Here is a 17,469-nt window from a genome sequence, read left to right as displayed (position 1 = left end):
GGAACAGGGTGAAGGCAGTAGGAAGGAGATTGGGACTGTGGCAGGATCCTTTTGCTGCTGGAAGTGTGGGAGGTTCCCTGGAGGATACTTAGCCATGTCTGGGGCCCCTTGGGGTTGCTAGCAGTTTTGTCCCGCTCAGGCCTCTGCCCTTGATTTAGAGTTGTTTCCGGTTGCCCTGACATGCACAGTGGAGGGGACATAGATGTGTTGGGCCTGTGAGGCTCCCCTCACCCAACCCTAACTTCCTTGCCAGCCTGAGGGCCTGGGGCTGAAGCCTGACATGGTTGGACGCCTGTGAGCTGTTGGGTGCAGGCCGGGGTCCCAAGACCCTGTAGAGAGGGGTCTGGCTTCAGGCAAGCACGTGTGCAGGGCTTCACTTTTTATGTGGCGAGCTTGGTGCCTTCCTCCCTGCCCTTCTCTCTGCCTTGGGTCTGGGACAGAGAAGGACCAGAAGACGGTCCCCAGCACCACTGCAGAGGGCACCAGGCCCCAAGGGGTTGAGCCATCACAGAGCAGACCAGAGTACAGGCAGAGACAAAGGCCCAGGGCTCACAGTGTGACGTGGCCGCCCCAACAAGCCTGATCTGGCAGGACAGCTTGGGTCCAGTTCTGAGCTTGTTCTTTGGGCGGTTTTGAATCTCATTGTCCCCAAAGGTGTTTGGTCTGGGAAAGAGAAGGTAGGGAAGGACCCTCATGTGTCTGAGGGGCTGTCCCAAATCAGAAAGGCCATCCCTTGATGTCCCAGACACCAGGACCAGAGCTGGGTGGCAGGTGGGTCCCCAGGAAGCAAATCTGAGGTCAGAAAACTACGTATGTAGGTAAATAGTATTAGGGTTCTTAATTTAGAAAGTAACAAAACAGCACTACAGAAAATTTAGAACACAGAAAATTCACCCACTGTTTCTTCACCGGCACAGTGACTGTTAGTATCTTGGAGCTCCCAACCAGTCTTTTCCTGATCTTTTTTTTTTTTTTTAAAGCATTTTTTTTTTAAGATTTTTGGGGTAGCAGTTTATTAATTTATTTTTGCTGTGTTGGGTCTTCGTTTCTGTGCGAGGGCTTTCTCTAGTTGTGGCAAGCAGGGACCACTCTTCATCACAGTGCGCGGGCCTCTCACTGTTGCGGCCTCTCCCGTTGCGGGGCACAGGCTCCAGACGCGCAGGCTCAGTAGTTGTGGCTTACGGGCCCAGCTGCTCCGCGGCATGTGGGATCTTCCCAGACCAGGGCTCGAACCCGCGTCCCCTGCATTAGCAGGCAGATTCTCAACCACTGCGCCACCAGGGAAGCCCCTTTTCCTGATCTTTTTTTCCTTTGTCGCTGTTTTCATTTGGGTGTGTGTGCCATCACACCTTTTTTCATTTAATACCATATCTGGGCATTTTCTCATGTTGCTACACAATCTGTGCAACTTTGCCCCTAAAAAGCTACAAAATATTCCCGAAAGCTCTGCCACAGCAACCGTACCCCAACCCTCTTACCAAGCTTGTGTGTTGTTGTTTCCTGTCTGTTGCTGTTGTAATTGTTGTTACTACAGGCCCCCAAAGCAGCTGAGGGTATTGGAGAGAGTGGGCAGCTTGGCACCCAACCAACGTGATTCCAGGCCCAGCTGTGCCATTTAGGTCAGGGAAGAGAGACCTTGGACAGGTCATCCTTTGAGCCAGAGTTCCTTTATATACACAACAGGGACAGTGATACCTACTTCAGAGGGGAGTGTGCGGGCACGGAACTAACTAACCAAGGTACTAGAAGGTGCCTGGCACACCCCCTGGCGCTCTGTGAGAAGGGGTAGGCTTTGTTGAAGGAGTGCCCACTGCAGGCTGCCTCAGCGTGTGCAGAAGACACCCGGGCCAGGGCTGGCTGATGGCTCACCTAGCCAAGGGTGGTCTCTGCCCAGGGAGCCCTTCAGAAACCCTGTGTTCAGAGACTGCTCTGGCCAGTATCCTGTCCCCGCTCTCTGCCTTCCCCCGTCCCCATCACCATGTGGAAGGTGGGCTACTGGTTGGTTTCTGGGGCCTGGCCCTACCCATTCTCCCTCTGTTCTTCCAGCATCAGAGCTGAATGGACGAGGCCTTTTCTCTGAGAGCCTGGCTGCCTCTTGTCCCCCAGCTTCAGCTACTTCCTAGGCCAGCCCCACATTTCCCCAGTGGAGATAAGAGGCCTACTTTCCCTGGGAAAACTGAGTCTTAGCAAGGAACCCAGGCATCCTGAGCCCCAAGCCAGAGACAACCATGCCAGCCTCATCCTCCCGCCCAGCGGCTGGGAAAGGGAAGAAAGTTGGGGTCAGAAGGCAGAGATTCTAGAGCCTCCCAGCTGGGAGTTGAAGGGGAACATAGATGGTCCACAAATCACTAGGGAAGTCTTGTGTGTTAGTGTCCTTCTCTTCAGCAGGTGCTCCCCAGGTCTAATCTGAGCGTGTACTGCTGTGACATAGCTTGCTTCCTCTTGTTCCACGTCTGTGGAGATCAGAGAACTGGGAGTGCCCTGCTAGGGTCAGCCCATGGACAGTAGGAGGAAACCAGTCTCAGCTTGGCACTCCCAGGGCCTAGGAGACCATAGCCCCAGATGACCCTGGTATGGCTCAGGACTAACCTAGGTAGACGGTCCTCCCCAAGGTGGCCCATTCATTGCAGAGGGCTCCCAGGTGCATGACCTCGGACTCCGGCCGCCAGACTTTTGCCTTTGGAGTGTCCCCCTCTTCCCTGGTCTTGGCGCAGGGGAGGCGGGCATTACAACTGCCCTCCTATCCCGACAGCTCGGTCTGGGATGAGGTCACAGGGTGCGGTCCTCTCCAAGATGCTGGCCTGGCTGGGGTGAGCACTTTGGGAGTTTCTCAGTGCCCCCCCTCCTTGGTTGGGGACAGGATGGGTGGAGGAGGCAGGCCACCCTCCACACCAGGCAGGGAGCACTGCCTCCCCTCCTCCTCTCCTCTGGGTCCCTTCATCCAAGGGCTGGAAATAGAATCCGCTAAGTAATGATTAAAGTCAAATTCAGACCTAAAAATAAAGAGCTGGTGAGGAAGAGCTAGTGTGCTCCCTGTGTGGCTGAGGGGAGAAGCAAGCAGGGTGAGGCTGGCTTCGGGGGGCCAAGCCCTGCTACCCGGGAGAGGCCAGAGCCTGCTGGGAGACCAGGAGTACTCCACTAACTGTGGTGGGGGGGGTCTCTTGTATCAGGCATGATGCAGCCCATACCAATCAGGGTCAGACTGGCAGGACCAGGGATAGAATCCCATTTTTCCTGTGGGGGAACTGAGGCCTGGGAGGGACAAGTGGTTTGTCTAGCGACTGTCCAAGGAACTCCCCTTGGCAGGCCCCCAGGGACCTGAGGGCCCCATGCAGCCCAGCTCTCCCTTCTGCCGGCTCAGTTTCTCTTCCTGGTTTTGAGGTACTGTGATGAGGGTAGCTTCTCATCACACACCAACTATGTACGCCTCAGTGGGGCTGGGCCTCCAACCGCAGCTTCCCTCCGCCTCCCCCTCCCCCTCCCCTTCCGTGGTCTAGGCCCCTAGAAGCAGGAGAGGCTGCCTGGTGCCCCCCTCCTCCCCGTGGGTCCTGCTCTCTGCACAGTTGGAAGCCTTGTGGGTGGGTGAAAACCTGGGTGTCATCTGACGCCTGCTCACCCTGGCTGCTGCTTCTCAGTCCTGCCCAGCCCAGCCCCTGCTCCTCACCCAGGCCGGACATCTGTGGCCCATGCTGTCAGGGAGACTGGAGGGGAGAGGAGACAAGGAACCCTGAGGCCCCCCTGCCGACCAATAGAGGAGGCCAGAGTCAGAGAGGAGTCAGTTAGTAGGGAGAGGCCTGTGGTTCCAACTTCCTGGCAGGGCTGGGGGGAGCTCAGAAGCTGGGGATCTGCGTAGGCTGGAGCAGCCAGGAGGGCTTCCTGGAGAGGAAGGGCCATGAAAATCAAGAAGCATTTGAGAAAGAGGGTAGGGGCAGAGGTCCTTGCTTAGAGTTCCTACACTCTCTAGGGCTGCTGGCTTCTCTAGTTGCTGTGCGAGGCACGGTATGGCACAGATGTGACCCATCCTTCCCAGATCAGGAGGGCCGATCTCTGGGTGGACTTCCCCTCAGCTGCCCACTCTCACCTCTCTGTCCAGGGTGTCATCTCTCCTGCCCAAGGAAAGGGTGGAGGGGTTTTCTCCCCACCAAGTTCAGACAAAGCTGAGCTGAAATCCTTGCTCTACCGCTTGGAAGCTGGGTGATGCTCCTCAGCCTGGTTCCTCCTCCTGTCAAACAGATCAGCAGTAAAACCTCATGGGGTTTTTTGGAGGATTAAGTAACTAAGGCAGGATTGGGCCAGTAGGCTCTCACTCTTCGTGCTTTTATTTTTACAGTCCATCCCGTGGGGCGAGGGTGTTGGTAACCCTTCTCCCTACACTGGGTAGCAAAACTGTACGTCCTTTGAGTTGGGCCCCCTCAGCTTTACCTTCTGAGCCATGTGTTCTCGGGGTCCCAGTTCTGAGATGGGGAGACCATGAATCTGGGGGCCAGCTCACCGGCCTCTGGGCCGCAGTCTCCCCACCTATGATGTGGCTAGGGGACTTTGGGGTGAGGGACAAGGACACTCTGGTTTTTAAGCGTTCGTTGGAGGTGGTTTTTAAGGGTTCATTTAAGGTCAGTGCTGAGAGGCTGTATGTAAATGTAGGCAAATGAAGATGCAAAGACCACAGCCTGTGCTGAGGTGGGTGGCGGAACAGAGGCCTGGAGTCCCCACTGCCCGGTGCACGTAGGTAATTAGGCTCCTGAGCGGTAATTAGAAACCTTTCTGGGCCAGGAGTGTCAGCCTCAAGCTGCAGTGGTGCCTGGGGAAGGAGGCTCCCCTTCCTTATTAGCCTCCTCTAGCTCCAGTCCCCACTGAGCCATTGGGGGGCAGGAAAAAAGCCAGTGAGTTGCTGTAATTTGTTTTTTAACACTTTGCAGCCATTAAACTCACCCCTCCCCTTAGGGCAGGGGTGCTGGATGCTGAGGGAACCCTGGGGGTGAGGGTGGGGCAGCTCACACTGGAGACAAAGTGGGACCGTCCATCCTTCCAGCCCTCTCCTGACCCCCGGGGAGGTTCAGGCCTCTCCAAGGGTCTTGTGCCCAATTCTGCAGCTGCCCAGCTGAGGGCTCTGGGACCACCCATCTGGCTCAGTGGGAACCAGCCTCCAGCCCATGGCCTGGTGTGTGGCCAGGGGCATCACAGTGCTGTCAGCCTGGGTGCCCTGTGCAGAACCAGAGGTGGGGCTGATTTTACTGCTGCCAAACCAGCCCAGCTGCTGTTGGTGCCCCGCCCTCCTCAGGTGTCTTTCGGAGGGGCGTGCCCAATCAGAAACGCAGAGCTGTGTGCCAGACTGCCTGGGTTCAGAGCCTCTGTTGACCCTCACCCCCCTCACCCTGAGCCTCCTCCAGCCTTAATTAACTCTCTCTGTACCACTGTTTGAAATCCTAATCCTGGCCCGATCTAGCACAGTCGCTTCTACCTGAGATCCTCCCTCCCCTCCCCCTCTTCCTGGAAGCCTTCCCCAGTGGCCTTTGTCTCTCTCCTCTGCTGAGGCACCAAGCACACCTGGCCGTGATTGATCACCTGGTAGCCAGGAGGGCTGGAGCAGGGCTGGGCACAGAGGAGAGATGCTGAGTAGCATTCTTGGGGTCCCAAGGGCAGGACCTCCTGGGCCCTTCCCCTCTCCTGTCCATCCTGGCCAGCACACGTGGAGCTGGGCTCACAGGGAGCCTCTTGAAACAGTGGCTCAAAGAACGAGAGGGCAAGGTGGACCTGCTTGTTGCCTCTGGGGGCTGCCCTGCCCTGCAGAGGCTCCAGCTGGGTCCTGTGGCAGGACCAGAGTCTCTGGGGGCCATGGCCCCCAGAGTTCCCCCAGGTCTCTTGTGCACTTCCCTTTTCAGTGGCTATTTTTAGCTGGGTGTAAACAGTTACTGAAGGCTCCCACGCCCCATTAGGCAGTGGAGTTTTGGTGAGGGGGGCAGGGCAGGAGCCCCTTAACCTACCCTGGCCCTCAGCACGTGCTAGGCTGTGAGGGTCTACAGCTTCCCCAAGGCAGGGAAAGGGCAGTTGCTGGGCTTACCCCCTCCCTGCCAGCCTGGGCTCCCAAGAAAGGCCTGCCTGAGGCTGTGGCCACTGACCTCAGCGCTTGGGCACAATGCCCAGCCTGTTCCCGGGACCCCAGCACAAGAACTCCTGGGAGCAGGGTTTGGGACAGGAAATCGGAGTGAAAGCCCCCTGTCCCCCAGCCCTGTGGGGGTGGGGTGGCAGCTGCTGTCCCTTTGGGGTTAAATATACTCTGGTCAGTTATGGGACCGCAGTGTGGTGCAGCCAGCCTAGCTTCCCCCTGTCGTTTGTTGGTTCATTCATTCATTCAGCACTCACGTGCTGAGCAGCCGCCCTGGGCCCGGCTCTCCTCCTGCAGGGGCTCCTAGGCCAGGGTCAGTGAGCTTCTCCCTGGAGCATGGGACGTGAGAGGCTCTGGAGGCCTGGAGCAGCCACCACAGCTGGGAAGCCGTGGAAGGCTCCTGGCACAAGTGGTTTTCAAAAAGTTATTGACTTTCTTACTATTCTTATTTTTAGGGGGAAGGTAATAGATGCATGTGGTTAAAAAAACAAAAGTTAAAAGAACAAAATAGCAAATATACAACGAACAGTAAGTTTCCCTTGAACTTGATACTACTCCTTCCTGTTCCCAGAGACAACCTCTGTTATCAGTTTCTTCTATCTTTCAGAGATAATCCGTGCATATCTAAGGTTAGGGTTGAATGGTATGTCCTTTTAAAAAAACAATAATTTGTAATATACCATGGGTGATGTCCTGCACCCTGCTTTTTTTTTCGGTCTTTGAGTATTTCAGACCTACCAAAAAGCTGAAATAATGGTATAATGAATACCCACGTATACTTTACCCAGATTCACCAGTTCTTAACATTTTGCCACATTAGCTTTACCTCTTCTTTTATGTACATGGACATATGTGTATACGTATTTTGTTTTGCTGGTTTATTTGAGTGTTAGTTGCAGGCATCGTACATTTCTCTCCTAAGTACTTTATCAGGTATCTCTTACATAATCACAGTACCATGATCACATCTAAGAAAATTAACATTAATTCCATAACATTATCTAACATTTTCATTTTCCCAGTTGTCCCCAAATGATCTTTATAGCTATTTTTTCCTTCTGATCCAGAATCTGATTCAGAATCACTCACTGAATCTTGCTATCATGTGTCTTTTCTTTTCTTTTTTTCTTTTCCAGCTTTGTTGAGATATAATTGCGATTTAATGTTGTGTCAGTTTAAGGTGTACAGTGTGATGATTTGATATATGTGCATATTGTGAACCGATTACCACAATAAGGTTACTTAAACACATCATTCGCCTCACGTAATTACCATTTTGTTGTTATGTCATGTTTCTTTTGTGTCTTGTTTAATCCAGAACATTCCCCAGCCTTTCTTTGTTTTGTCTTTTATGACATTGACTCTAAGAGTCCAGGCCAGTTATTTGGTCTCTGTCTGCCTACGTCTTCCTGATTGGAGTCAGGTTAAGCAGCTCTGCAGGCCCATCGCACAGAGGATGCTGTGCCCTCCTTAGTGCAGGAGGCACTCAGTGTGCTCCTCTTATTATTGGTGATGCTTAATTTGATCACTCGGTTAACGAGCTGTCTGCCACATCTCCCTGTGGTGGAGGTGCTTTTTCCTCTCTCTGATTAATCTGGAGGGTGGTACTTAGATGCCATGTCACTGTCCTATTCCCCCAGCAACGTTTCCTTCGTGACTTGAGCTGGCTTTTTGCCATTTCTACTTACTCTATCATGGGGAGGTTTCTGTATCAGCACCTAGAGATCCGTCCCGGCCCCATAACAGCTGGAGTTGTGTTGTTGCCTTTTCGGGCTATCTGGTCATTTATTTACTTGGTTCTTTATTAACGGACATAAAGGTTGTCTCCCAATCTCTTGCTACAACAAACAGTACTGCAGGGACTGTCCTACTACATTTTTTTAGGCACACGTGCAACCCTGAAGGTTGAGTGGGAGTTCCTTGGGTAGAGGAGGGGGAGGGAGTGGAGAGGGAATGCCAAGGTGGGGAGGTGGGTGGGGCACTAGGGTCCTAGGAGCAGCAGGTGAGAAAGGGATCTGGTTCAGGTGCTGGAGAGCCAGTGAGTCCCAGAAGGGTCAAGGGACTTTCCCAAGGTCACACAACAAGTTGGTGGCAGAGCCAGGAACAGGACTCAGAGCCCTTGACTCCCAGGACAATGTTCCTGCACTTCTTCCACAAAGTGGCCTGAGACAAGGTTCACATAACCCTGGAAGGGCCCCTCTGTGCCTGATCAAGGCCTGACTAGAGGCCTAGGTTTGCAGTAGCCCCTCCCAGCCGCTCTGACTCTTGGCCTCTGACCTGGAGGGGGATATCCCGGCTGGACTCCCAGAGCCCTAAGGACGGGACCTTCCTGGCCTCATGACTTCGCCAGGGAGGAGCCGTCAGAGAGGGTCTGCAGCTCCCGCTGGCAGGATTTCTGTGGGAAGAAAGCAGGCTTCAGAACAGCCCTGGGAGCTGTAAGGTTGTCACCAGCCCATTGTACAGATGGGGAAACTGAGTCCTAAAGTCATAGCCAGTAGAGCAAAGGGGAGAGGCTAGCTCCTCCCTCTCATTTCCATATCTGTCAAAACCCAGACCCTCAAGGAAGGCCACCCTAACCCTCCTGGCCTTGCCCCTTCCTCTGAGCACCGCTTGCTTCTCCCTCTTCCCTTGCACTCTCTTTTCGAGGCCAGTGTGGTCCCAGCCTGCTGGCAGCCGCCGCATGGTGCGTGCACATAAGGCAGGAGGCACCAGGGGTGGGGGTCGAACTGGCCTGCTGGCTCAGGCATATGACATCTGCGTGGGGCAGGATGCTCACTGGAGGTGTAGCCTCAGGTAAGGCCACTTGCCTCTCGGCCTGGCTCGGCGTGCTCATCTGTAAAACGGGGATAATAATAGCCTCTCTCTCTTTCTCTCAGTTGTTAGAGGATTTGATGAGCCATAATGTGCCAAGGACAGGGCGCAGCACAGAATAAGTGCTCAGCAAACAGGACCTATTATTATTTTTGTTATTATCATCTAGTCAGTGGGGAGGCGGCAGCAGCAGCAGCTGCAGACCTGCAGGGGAGGGAGTGTTTGCAAACTGACAGGTGGGAGGGTGACTAATGGTGCCTCAGCCTCCTCGCCCTCTCGCCCTCTGTGGTGGTGAATCTTGCGAGGGAGGGGGAGGCATGGGGCTGTGGAGAGCTGGCAGAGCCCCTATTCAGAAGGTCTTGAAGGTTGGGGACCCAGCCAGCCACAGAGGGACCCCAGTTCAAGTTCCGGACCATCACCCCTAACTAGCTGTGTGACGTAGAGCAAGTTGTTCAAACCTCACGAGCCTCAGTTTCCATTTCTATAAAATGGGGGCAAGAGGAGCTCACGGCTCCCACATGGGGTTCTTGGGAGCCTGAAGGTGCTTCCTATACTCACGGTGGCTCAGTCGTGTCAATGTATGTGTGTGTAGGGGAGTCCAGGCTCATCCTTCTTGTGCCCCAGGCTCCCTGCCCAGATGGCAAGAGGTTGACGGGCTGGCCTTGGGACAGGAAGCACTATGTATTCCGGGAGGAAGGGAAGCCTGGAAGTGGGGCCTGGACGTGGTGGTGCTTCTCCCCAGCTCCGTTCTCCCCGGCTCCTTCTGGTCTCCAAGGCCACACACTCCCCTGCTGAGGCCCACAGACCCCATGGCCCTCAGAAGCAAACCCTGTTTCCTCACGTCAGCATTTGAAGCCCCCGCATCCCTGCAAGTTTTGTGCCAGGTGGACCCAGTACACACGGTCCCCTGCCGCAGACTGACAGGGTGCTCAGACCGTCAGGGTCTGTTTCCCGCCCTCCTCACCATGGGCTTCCAGCCTGGGGTGCCCCTGCCTTTTTTAGCCCTCCAGCCTTCAGGGCTCAGCTCCAGCGCTCCCTCCTCCAGGAAGCCCACCTAAGCTCTGCAGTCCTCACTCACCTCACACCCCTAGGCACTTGCACTCAAATGTCTTCTTCCACTGCCTGGCCTGGGGTAGGTGGTAAAGTTTGTGAGTGTCAACGAGGCCCCAGGCCTTGTGTGTCCTGCAAATGAGCCTGGGAACAAGGCACATGGAGGAGTTTTTCTTCTAACATACTGTGAGCACAGAGTAGTCACTGGCCCTGTCTAAGCCTCAGTTTCCTCATCTGTCAGAAGAGAACAGTAACCCCATCCCTCTGCTTCCTGGGACAGGTACATGGGGGCTCTGGGCTGTATTTGGGAAGATGCTGGTCATAGAGGGAGTGCTGAGCTGGGGCCACAAAGAGTGTGTGTGCAAGACGGGGTTGACTTGCTGCTCCTGGGGTGTGGGGTTGGCTGGGGTAACTTTCTTGGGGTAGTCAACTTTATTGAAGTAAACACGTACACCAAAACGTATACCAGCCACAAGGGTACAGCTCAGTAAAGTGCTACAGAGTTGAACTTGCCCCCTTCCAGTCACTGCCTCCTCCAAGGGGAGTCGCCATCCTGCACTGGAAAATCCCCTGACTGTGGAGTTTATACAAATGGAATCACATGGCATGTGTGCTTTCTGTCTGGCGTCTTGGTTAGCATGTTTAGATGCATCAGTGTTGTTTCATAGCTGTAGTTGATTCATGTTTACTGCTGTCCAGTACTCGGTGAATGTACACAGTTTATCCATCTCACTCCTGATGGGCATCTGGGCAGTTCCCAGTGTGAGGTTGGTTACAGACCGTGCTACTGTGTGTGCTCCTGTGCCTGTCTCAGCAGTGCCTGCCCTGTTTTCTCTTGGGTGTGTGCTGGGAAGTGGGGTTGCCAGGCCATGGGGTTGGCATACATTTGGCTTCAGAGATACTGCCTGGGCGAGTTTTTATAGGTGGCAGAACTAAGAGGCCCACAGAGGACAAGGGACTTTCCCAAGGTCCCGAGCACCTTCCCCAGGTTCACAGCTGCCCTGTGGTCCCCCACAGACCACTTAGCTGATATCCAGCCATGGGGCTGGTGGGGCAGGCACTACTCACCCCCTACGCTTTGTAGCCTCTGTTGGTCATTCCGAGGGCTGTAAGGCCACAATGGGCTCAGGGTTGACGGCCCTCTGTCCTTGGGGGTCCTCAGCCCTCATCCCCTGCCTCCTCCCCTGCCCAGTGCCCTCAACCTGCTGAGACTGGAAAGGACAGCCCTTGCCCCGAGTCCCAGCTCTGGAAGCCTCTGGCATCTGTTCGCATTGCTATGGGGAAGGAGTAGGGTCTCAGTGACGGAGGGAACCATCTCCTCTCACAGCCTTCCCTCAATCTTCCCCTCTCCCCACAGCTCTCATGGTACCAAGTGACAGGTTGGCCTTCCTGTGACACGGGGACACCAGATCTTCTGAGAAGATGTCGGCAATTCAGGTACTGCAGGGGCAGGGGTCTAGGGCAGTGGAGTAGCCCCACCACCACCACGGGGGTGCTGAGAAGAGAGAGAACAAGGATTCAGGTCGATTCACTCCCCCTTTTCCCCAGTCCTGGCTTTCAACAAAATGGAATTCCAGGGCCCACTGTCAGATGCGGGGCCCTCAAGATAGGAGCACGGGTCTGAGGGCAGTGGGGAAGTCTCAGCTAGAAGACACCCAGAGCTCTCTGGGGGAAGGGCACCTCACCCAGACTCAGGGAGGCCAGCCAAGAGGCTGTGACCATGAGGGCTTGCAGGCAGGTGGGTGGGGGCTGCCCCAGGCTGCACCCACCCACGTGTCGCCTGCCCTGCAGGCTGCCTGGCCATCCGGTACAGAGTGTATTGCCAAGTACAACTTTCACGGCACTGCTGAGCAGGACCTTCCCTTCTGCAAAGGAGACGTGCTCACCATTGTGGCTGTCACCAAGGTAACCAGGGACTTCACACCCCTACCCCCTTCCTACCTCTGGGTTTTGTCTCCCCTGCACGGGAGGGTGAGCCTGAGAGCGTGTCTGGGCTCCCCTCTCCCCAGGACCCCAACTGGTACAAAGCCAAGAACAAGGTGGGCCGTGAGGGCATCATCCCAGCCAACTACGTCCAGAAGCGGGAGGGCGTGAAAGCAGGCACCAAGCTCAGCCTCATGCCGTGAGTACCTCTGAGGAGCCGTTGGGAATTCCCAGTCTGGGAGGAAGGAGGACGGGGAGCCCTATTACCCCTAGAAGAGAGTCAGGAAAGCAGGGAGGCGAGAGTAAGGGTCTGGGATGTCCGTGAGGGTCTCTCGAGAAGAGGGGAAGGGCGTGGGTGCTGGACCTCACCGGGGAGAACGGAGCTAGGAGGGCTGAAGAAAGAAGGGCAGGAGGCAGAGGATGAGGGCCTCCAGAGCCTGTCTGAGCCCTGAACTGTGGAGAGGTGCCAGCCAGAGGGAGGGCCTTCGGGAAGTGGAGCCTGGCAGTGCCCTTGGGCCACCGTGACCCCAGGCCCGGCCTCCCCGCAGCTGGTTCCACGGCAAGATCACGCGGGAGCAGGCAGAGCGGCTCCTGTGCCCACCAGAGACAGGCCTGTTCCTGGTGCGGGAAAGCACCAACTACCCCGGGGACTACACTCTGTGCGTGAGCTGCGACGGCAAGGTGGAGCATTACCGCATCATATACCACGCCAGCAAGCTCAGCATCGACGAGGAGGTGTACTTCGAGAACCTCATGCAGCTGGTGGAGGTGAGCGGGGCGTGCCGGCCCTGATTCCGGCTACAGTCCCGCCACTCTAGCTGGGTGACCTTGGGCATGTCCTGCAGCCTCCGCAAGCCCACATTTCCTCACGCCTCGATAGAGCCCGTGCTGTGTGCCAGGGTTGAACTCTGACCCCACAATGCCTGCACAGGGAGGTGGTATCCCAGTTCATAGGCCAGGAAACAGAGGTTCAGAGCAGTTAAGGGACCTGCCTCTGGTCACACAGCTGTGACTTGGAGGTGCCCGGACTAGAATCTGAGTATTCTGATCCCAGAACTAGCTTCCTTCCGGCCACTCATAGAACTGTACGCCCAGCTGTGTGTACGTAAACATGTCCTCATGAGCTTTACTTTGATGGCCCACATGTCCCTGCAGCTCCCAAGGCCATCTCTGCCCCAGGCAGCCTCCAGATGCCTCCTGTACTCACTCTCAGCACCTTCCCCCTGTTGGCCTGGCTTGGCCTATGGCAGGGGAGGGTCCTGTGCACACCTGGCTAGAGGCTGGTATTAGACTGAGCCAGGGCTTGTCCTCTGCTTTGGGATGCTGGTGAGGCCCAGGGTGATCACAGCAACCCGGTATCCGTCCAGCACCTGGGTGTGGGGTGGCATGGGAGATGGACCATGTGTCTGGGGCCTCCCTAACCCCTGCTAGAAACGGAGAGCCCTCCTGACCCAAACCAACTCTGGGCTGAGTGGAACCGGCCTCTGCTGCCGTCTGGTGGTCAGACCAGGGCAGTGCACTGGAGCCGCGGGTGGTGTACAGGGGGCTGGCCCTGATCGCCTGCCCTGCCCTCTACAGCACTACACCTCAGACGCAGATGGACTCTGTACTCGCCTCATCAAGCCAAAGGTCATGGAGGGCACCGTGGCGGCCCAGGATGAGTTCTTCCGCAGTGAGTGCCACCCCCCACGCCCACTCCTCACTTGCCTACCCGCCTCCTCCCACCCGGACTTCCTGGCACTACCCCATCCTGGAGGCTCTGGAGGCGTCCAGGGAACCCCACATAAGTCACAGTCCAGTCTGCCTCTGCTGTGACCCCCGCTCTGACTTCAGCACCCCTCACTCACCACCCACTCCCCCCACAGGCGGCTGGGCGCTGAACATGAAGGACTTGAAGCTGCTGCAGACCATTGGGAAGGGGGAGTTTGGAGGTGAGCCAGAGAGGGTGGGAGCCCTAGGAGAGGCTGCTGACTGGGGGGAGTCCAGGAAACGACCCCCAACTCTCTTGCCCCAGACGTGATGCTAGGCGACTACCGAGGGAACAAAGTCGCCGTCAAGTGCATTAAGAATGACGCCACTGCCCAGGCCTTCCTGGCTGAAGCCTCGGTCATGACGTGAGTTGGGGCAGGGGGTGGGGAGGTCACCCGGGGCCAAGAGGTGATGGGGAGGCTTGGCAGGCTCTGACCACCCCGTCCTGCCCCAGGCAACTTCGGCATAGCAACCTGGTACAGCTTCTGGGCGTGATCGTAGAGGAGAAAGGTGGGCTCTACATCGTCACCGAGTACATGGCCAAGGTGTGTGCCTGCCCCGCGATCCAGCTGCCAGCCTGGAGCTGAACACTTGGGGCTTGAGCCTTCCAGCTGCCCCAAGCTCCCCACCATACCCTTGGGCCCCTGCTCCCTCAGTCCCTTCTCTCCAACTGGTCTTTGAAGTCACCAGGGCTTGGCTTTTGTCTTGGCTCATCATTTATTCACTACGCCTTGGAAAAGTTGTGTCACCCCTCCAAACCTCAGGTCCTCATCTGTGACTGGAGATAGTAACAAAGTTTACCTCAGAGATTATGAAGATTAAGAGATAATGCATGATAATTGCTGAGCACAGCGTCCAGCGTCTAGACTCTGATATTCCTTCAGTAGTGACGTCCTGACCTCTCCCCTGCCCCTCCCCTCTCCTGACAGCTCCCTCGAGTGTCGCCATTTACCCAGCCCCAGGCCCACTGTTCCCAGGGTCTAGAGGGCAAGTCTGACCTATAGGACCTGTTGGTCTGTCTGTCCTGCCCCCAGGGGAGTCTGGTGGACTACCTGCGGTCTCGGGGTCGGTCGGTGCTGGGCGGAGACTGTCTCCTCAAGTTCTCACTGTGAGTGAAGCAATGCCTGATTGGGAGGGGGGGCTGCTATGGGACCCCTGCCTGAGGGGACATGTGGCTGGCTCGCCCCCAGAGATGTCTGCGAGGCCATGGAATACCTGGAGGGCAACAACTTCGTGCACCGGGACCTGGCTGCCCGCAACGTGCTGGTGTCCGAGGACAACGTGGCCAAGGTCAGCGACTTCGGCCTTACCAAGGAGGCTTCCAGCACCCAGGACACGGGCAAGCTGCCAGTCAAGTGGACAGCCCCCGAGGCCCTGAGAGAGAAGGTGGGCGCGCCTCTCCTCAGGGCCTGAGCAGTGGTGGGTGGGGTTCCCGGGTCACCCGAACCCCCCAGTTCCCAGGACCTGACACTGCCTCTCCCATCCACGTGGCAGAAATTCTCCACCAAGTCTGACGTGTGGAGTTTCGGGATCCTCCTCTGGGAAATCTACTCTTTCGGGCGAGTGCCTTATCCGAGAATTGTGAGTGTGGGCGCTGGGGCTGGGTGGGGCTTGGAGCAAGGGAGGGGGTGACGGGGAGGGGGACCGGCTGGGCCCCGCCTCCCCGGCCGGAAGCCTAGAAGCTGCAGACCTGCCCTCGGGACCTTCCAGGCCGCTCCCCGGGCCTGGGCTGAGGCGGAACTAGGGGGGCCCTTGGAGAGCAACGCTGAGTGGGGGTCCCCTCGCGGTCAGGCCTTACACCGATGCGTACCACCCACCTGCCCGCAGCCCCTGAAGGACGTTGTCCCGCGGGTGGAGAAGGGCTACAAGATGGACGCCCCCGATGGCTGCCCACCTGCAGTCTACGAGGTCATGAAGAACTGCTGGCACCTGGACGCCGCCATGCGGCCCTCCTTCCTGCAGCTCCGGGAGCAGCTGGAGCGCATCAAAACCCACGAGCTGCACCTGTGACTGCCGGCCTCCGCCCAGGTCGGGGGCCTGTGGGGACTGAACCCGGAGAGATTGTGGACCCGGTGCCCCACTCGCCGGGCCCAAACCCGAACTGAGCCCAGCAGGACCGTGGGCCTCTTTTCTCTGTCGCAGCCTGCGCCCCTTCTGGCCCCCGGAGACCCCGCCTATGCCTGGCACCTTCTCTCATGGACCCGCCTGTGGGGCTTTGGGAACCCCGCCCAAGGGCCAAGAAGGGAGGAGGCTGAGGAGCCCTACTGGGGTCAGGCTCCCCCTGGCCTCCCGTATCTCGCCTTCTTAGAGTTTTATCCCTTTCCTTTTTTGAGATTTTTTTCCGTGTGTTTATTTTTTATTATTTTTCAAGATAAGGAGAAAGAAAGTACCCAGCAAATGGGCATTTTACAAGAAGTACGAATCTTATTTTTCCTGTCCTGCCCACAAGGGTTGGGGAGACCAGGCCCCTCTCTAGGGACCCATCGCCCCAGCCTCGTTCCCCACCCCGTGTTCCTTGTCCGTGTTGCCTCGGTCGCCCCGTGTCTGCGCTTGACCATGTTGCACTGTTTGCATGCGCCCAAGGCAGACGCCTGTCAGGGGCTTGGAGTCCGTGTGCCGCTGCCGCCCGCCCACCCACCTGCCTTGTGAGATGGAATCGTAATAAACCACTCCATGAGGACCCCGCCGCCCAGTCTCGGCGCTTCCTCCGCCGAGCCTGCCTGTCCCTCCCGGCCTCCCATCCCCGTGCCATCTTGTCCATCCCCCTGTCTCTGTGAGTGAGGCTGTGCTTGCCCTGTGAGTGGGGCGGGGTGGGGAGCACCGCGGGGAGATGTAGCCGCCGCCTTATGTCAGCTGCACGAGCGAGTGTCCTGTGTCTGCCGTGGGAGAGCTCTCACTACCCGCCTCTCCCAGTGTCCTGCCGCCGGGCAGGCTTGGCCCTGAGGCCGTCCCGGGCTTGGGTCCCGTCCACAGGGTGATGCCTGGGCATCCCGGCCGCCTCTCCTGCCGTGTTGTTCAGGCCCTCAGCACGAGGAGGGCTGGAGCCACGGACGGGGGGAGAAAGCCAGGCCTGACCAGCTGGAGATGGGCTCCCCTTGGTAGGAGGCAGGATAAACGTCTCGTGCTTCAGAGGAGATGGTGACCTGGAGCGGGAGGGAGAAGGGGAGACTCTCACACGCTGGAGGTTCTCACAGTCCGTCTAAGATGTAGCACTGCCGCCCCTTCCCCAGCCCTACGTGTGCCCAGCCCCGTGCCTGACGACGCAAAGGTGGGGGGGGGGGATCTTCCCCGCCCCACCTTGTGGGGCACAGATGGAGAGTGCGGACCAGCCACGGGATTTTCTCCCCTCGGGTTCCCCAGGGCCAGTGGTCAGTGCGGAACCTCTGAGGGCTGTGGGGAGGCTCACCTCATTCACTGAGACAGGCAGCGGCGGTGGGGTTCCCCTCGTTGGCACTCCGCGCCCACCTTTCCTAGCCAGCAAGCCCTGAAATCCAGGCAGTTCTGACTTGGCAGTACGCCTCGCGTCTGCAGCTCCTCGGCCCACTGTGGTCCAGCACCATCACCTCCCACAACCCAGTGCTGCCACTCCTCACCTCCCCGAATCCGTTCTCTCTGCACTCAGCCAGGCTCATTTTTCTAAAACTAGACTGTTCGTTCAACAACAAATATTTGGATACCTGCTGTGTGTAGGACTGGGGTTCAGCAGTGAGCAAAACAGACCTCGTGGAGTTCACAGTTGGGAAGACAGTCACACAGGCAATTACAAACTGATAAGTGCTGTGAAAGAAACGTATATCATGGGAATCGGGCCTTGACTGTAGATCAGGGAGGGC

The 17,469-nt window shown here is 57.1% G+C and overlaps 2 protein-coding genes across 2 annotated transcripts in view; both read left to right on the top strand.

Annotated features, from left to right (window-relative positions):
• SCAMP5 (secretory carrier membrane protein 5) overlaps positions 1-298 on the top strand; it is a 17,889-nt gene extending 17,591 nt beyond the window's left edge. Inside the window, exon 9 of the mRNA XM_055088468.1 lies at positions 254-298. Within this exon, the coding sequence (XP_054944443.1) occupies positions 254-298 (45 nt within the window). The remainder of the gene's footprint in view (positions 1-253) is intronic.
• Positions 299-11,255: 10,957 nt separating this feature from the next.
• On the top strand, positions 11,256-16,317 carry CSK (C-terminal Src kinase). The gene is made up of 12 exons (XM_028496109.2): positions 11,256-11,401; positions 11,756-11,869; positions 11,974-12,086; positions 12,436-12,655; positions 13,466-13,559; positions 13,753-13,818; positions 13,902-14,001; positions 14,091-14,181; positions 14,671-14,744; positions 14,827-15,022; positions 15,131-15,217; positions 15,464-16,317. The coding sequence occupies exons 1-12, from the start codon at positions 11,387-11,389 to the stop codon at positions 15,644-15,646; spliced, it is 1,353 nt and encodes a 450-aa protein (XP_028351910.1). The 5' UTR covers positions 11,256-11,386; the 3' UTR covers positions 15,647-16,317.
• Positions 16,318-17,469: the final 1,152 nt, after the last annotated feature.

This window comes from Physeter macrocephalus, chromosome 11, assembly GCF_002837175.3.
Source record: "Physeter macrocephalus isolate SW-GA chromosome 11, ASM283717v5, whole genome shotgun sequence".
In the NCBI taxonomy this organism is placed as follows: Eukaryota; Metazoa; Chordata; class Mammalia; order Artiodactyla; family Physeteridae; genus Physeter; species Physeter macrocephalus.
This window is presented reverse-complemented; position numbering and strand designations above follow the sequence as displayed.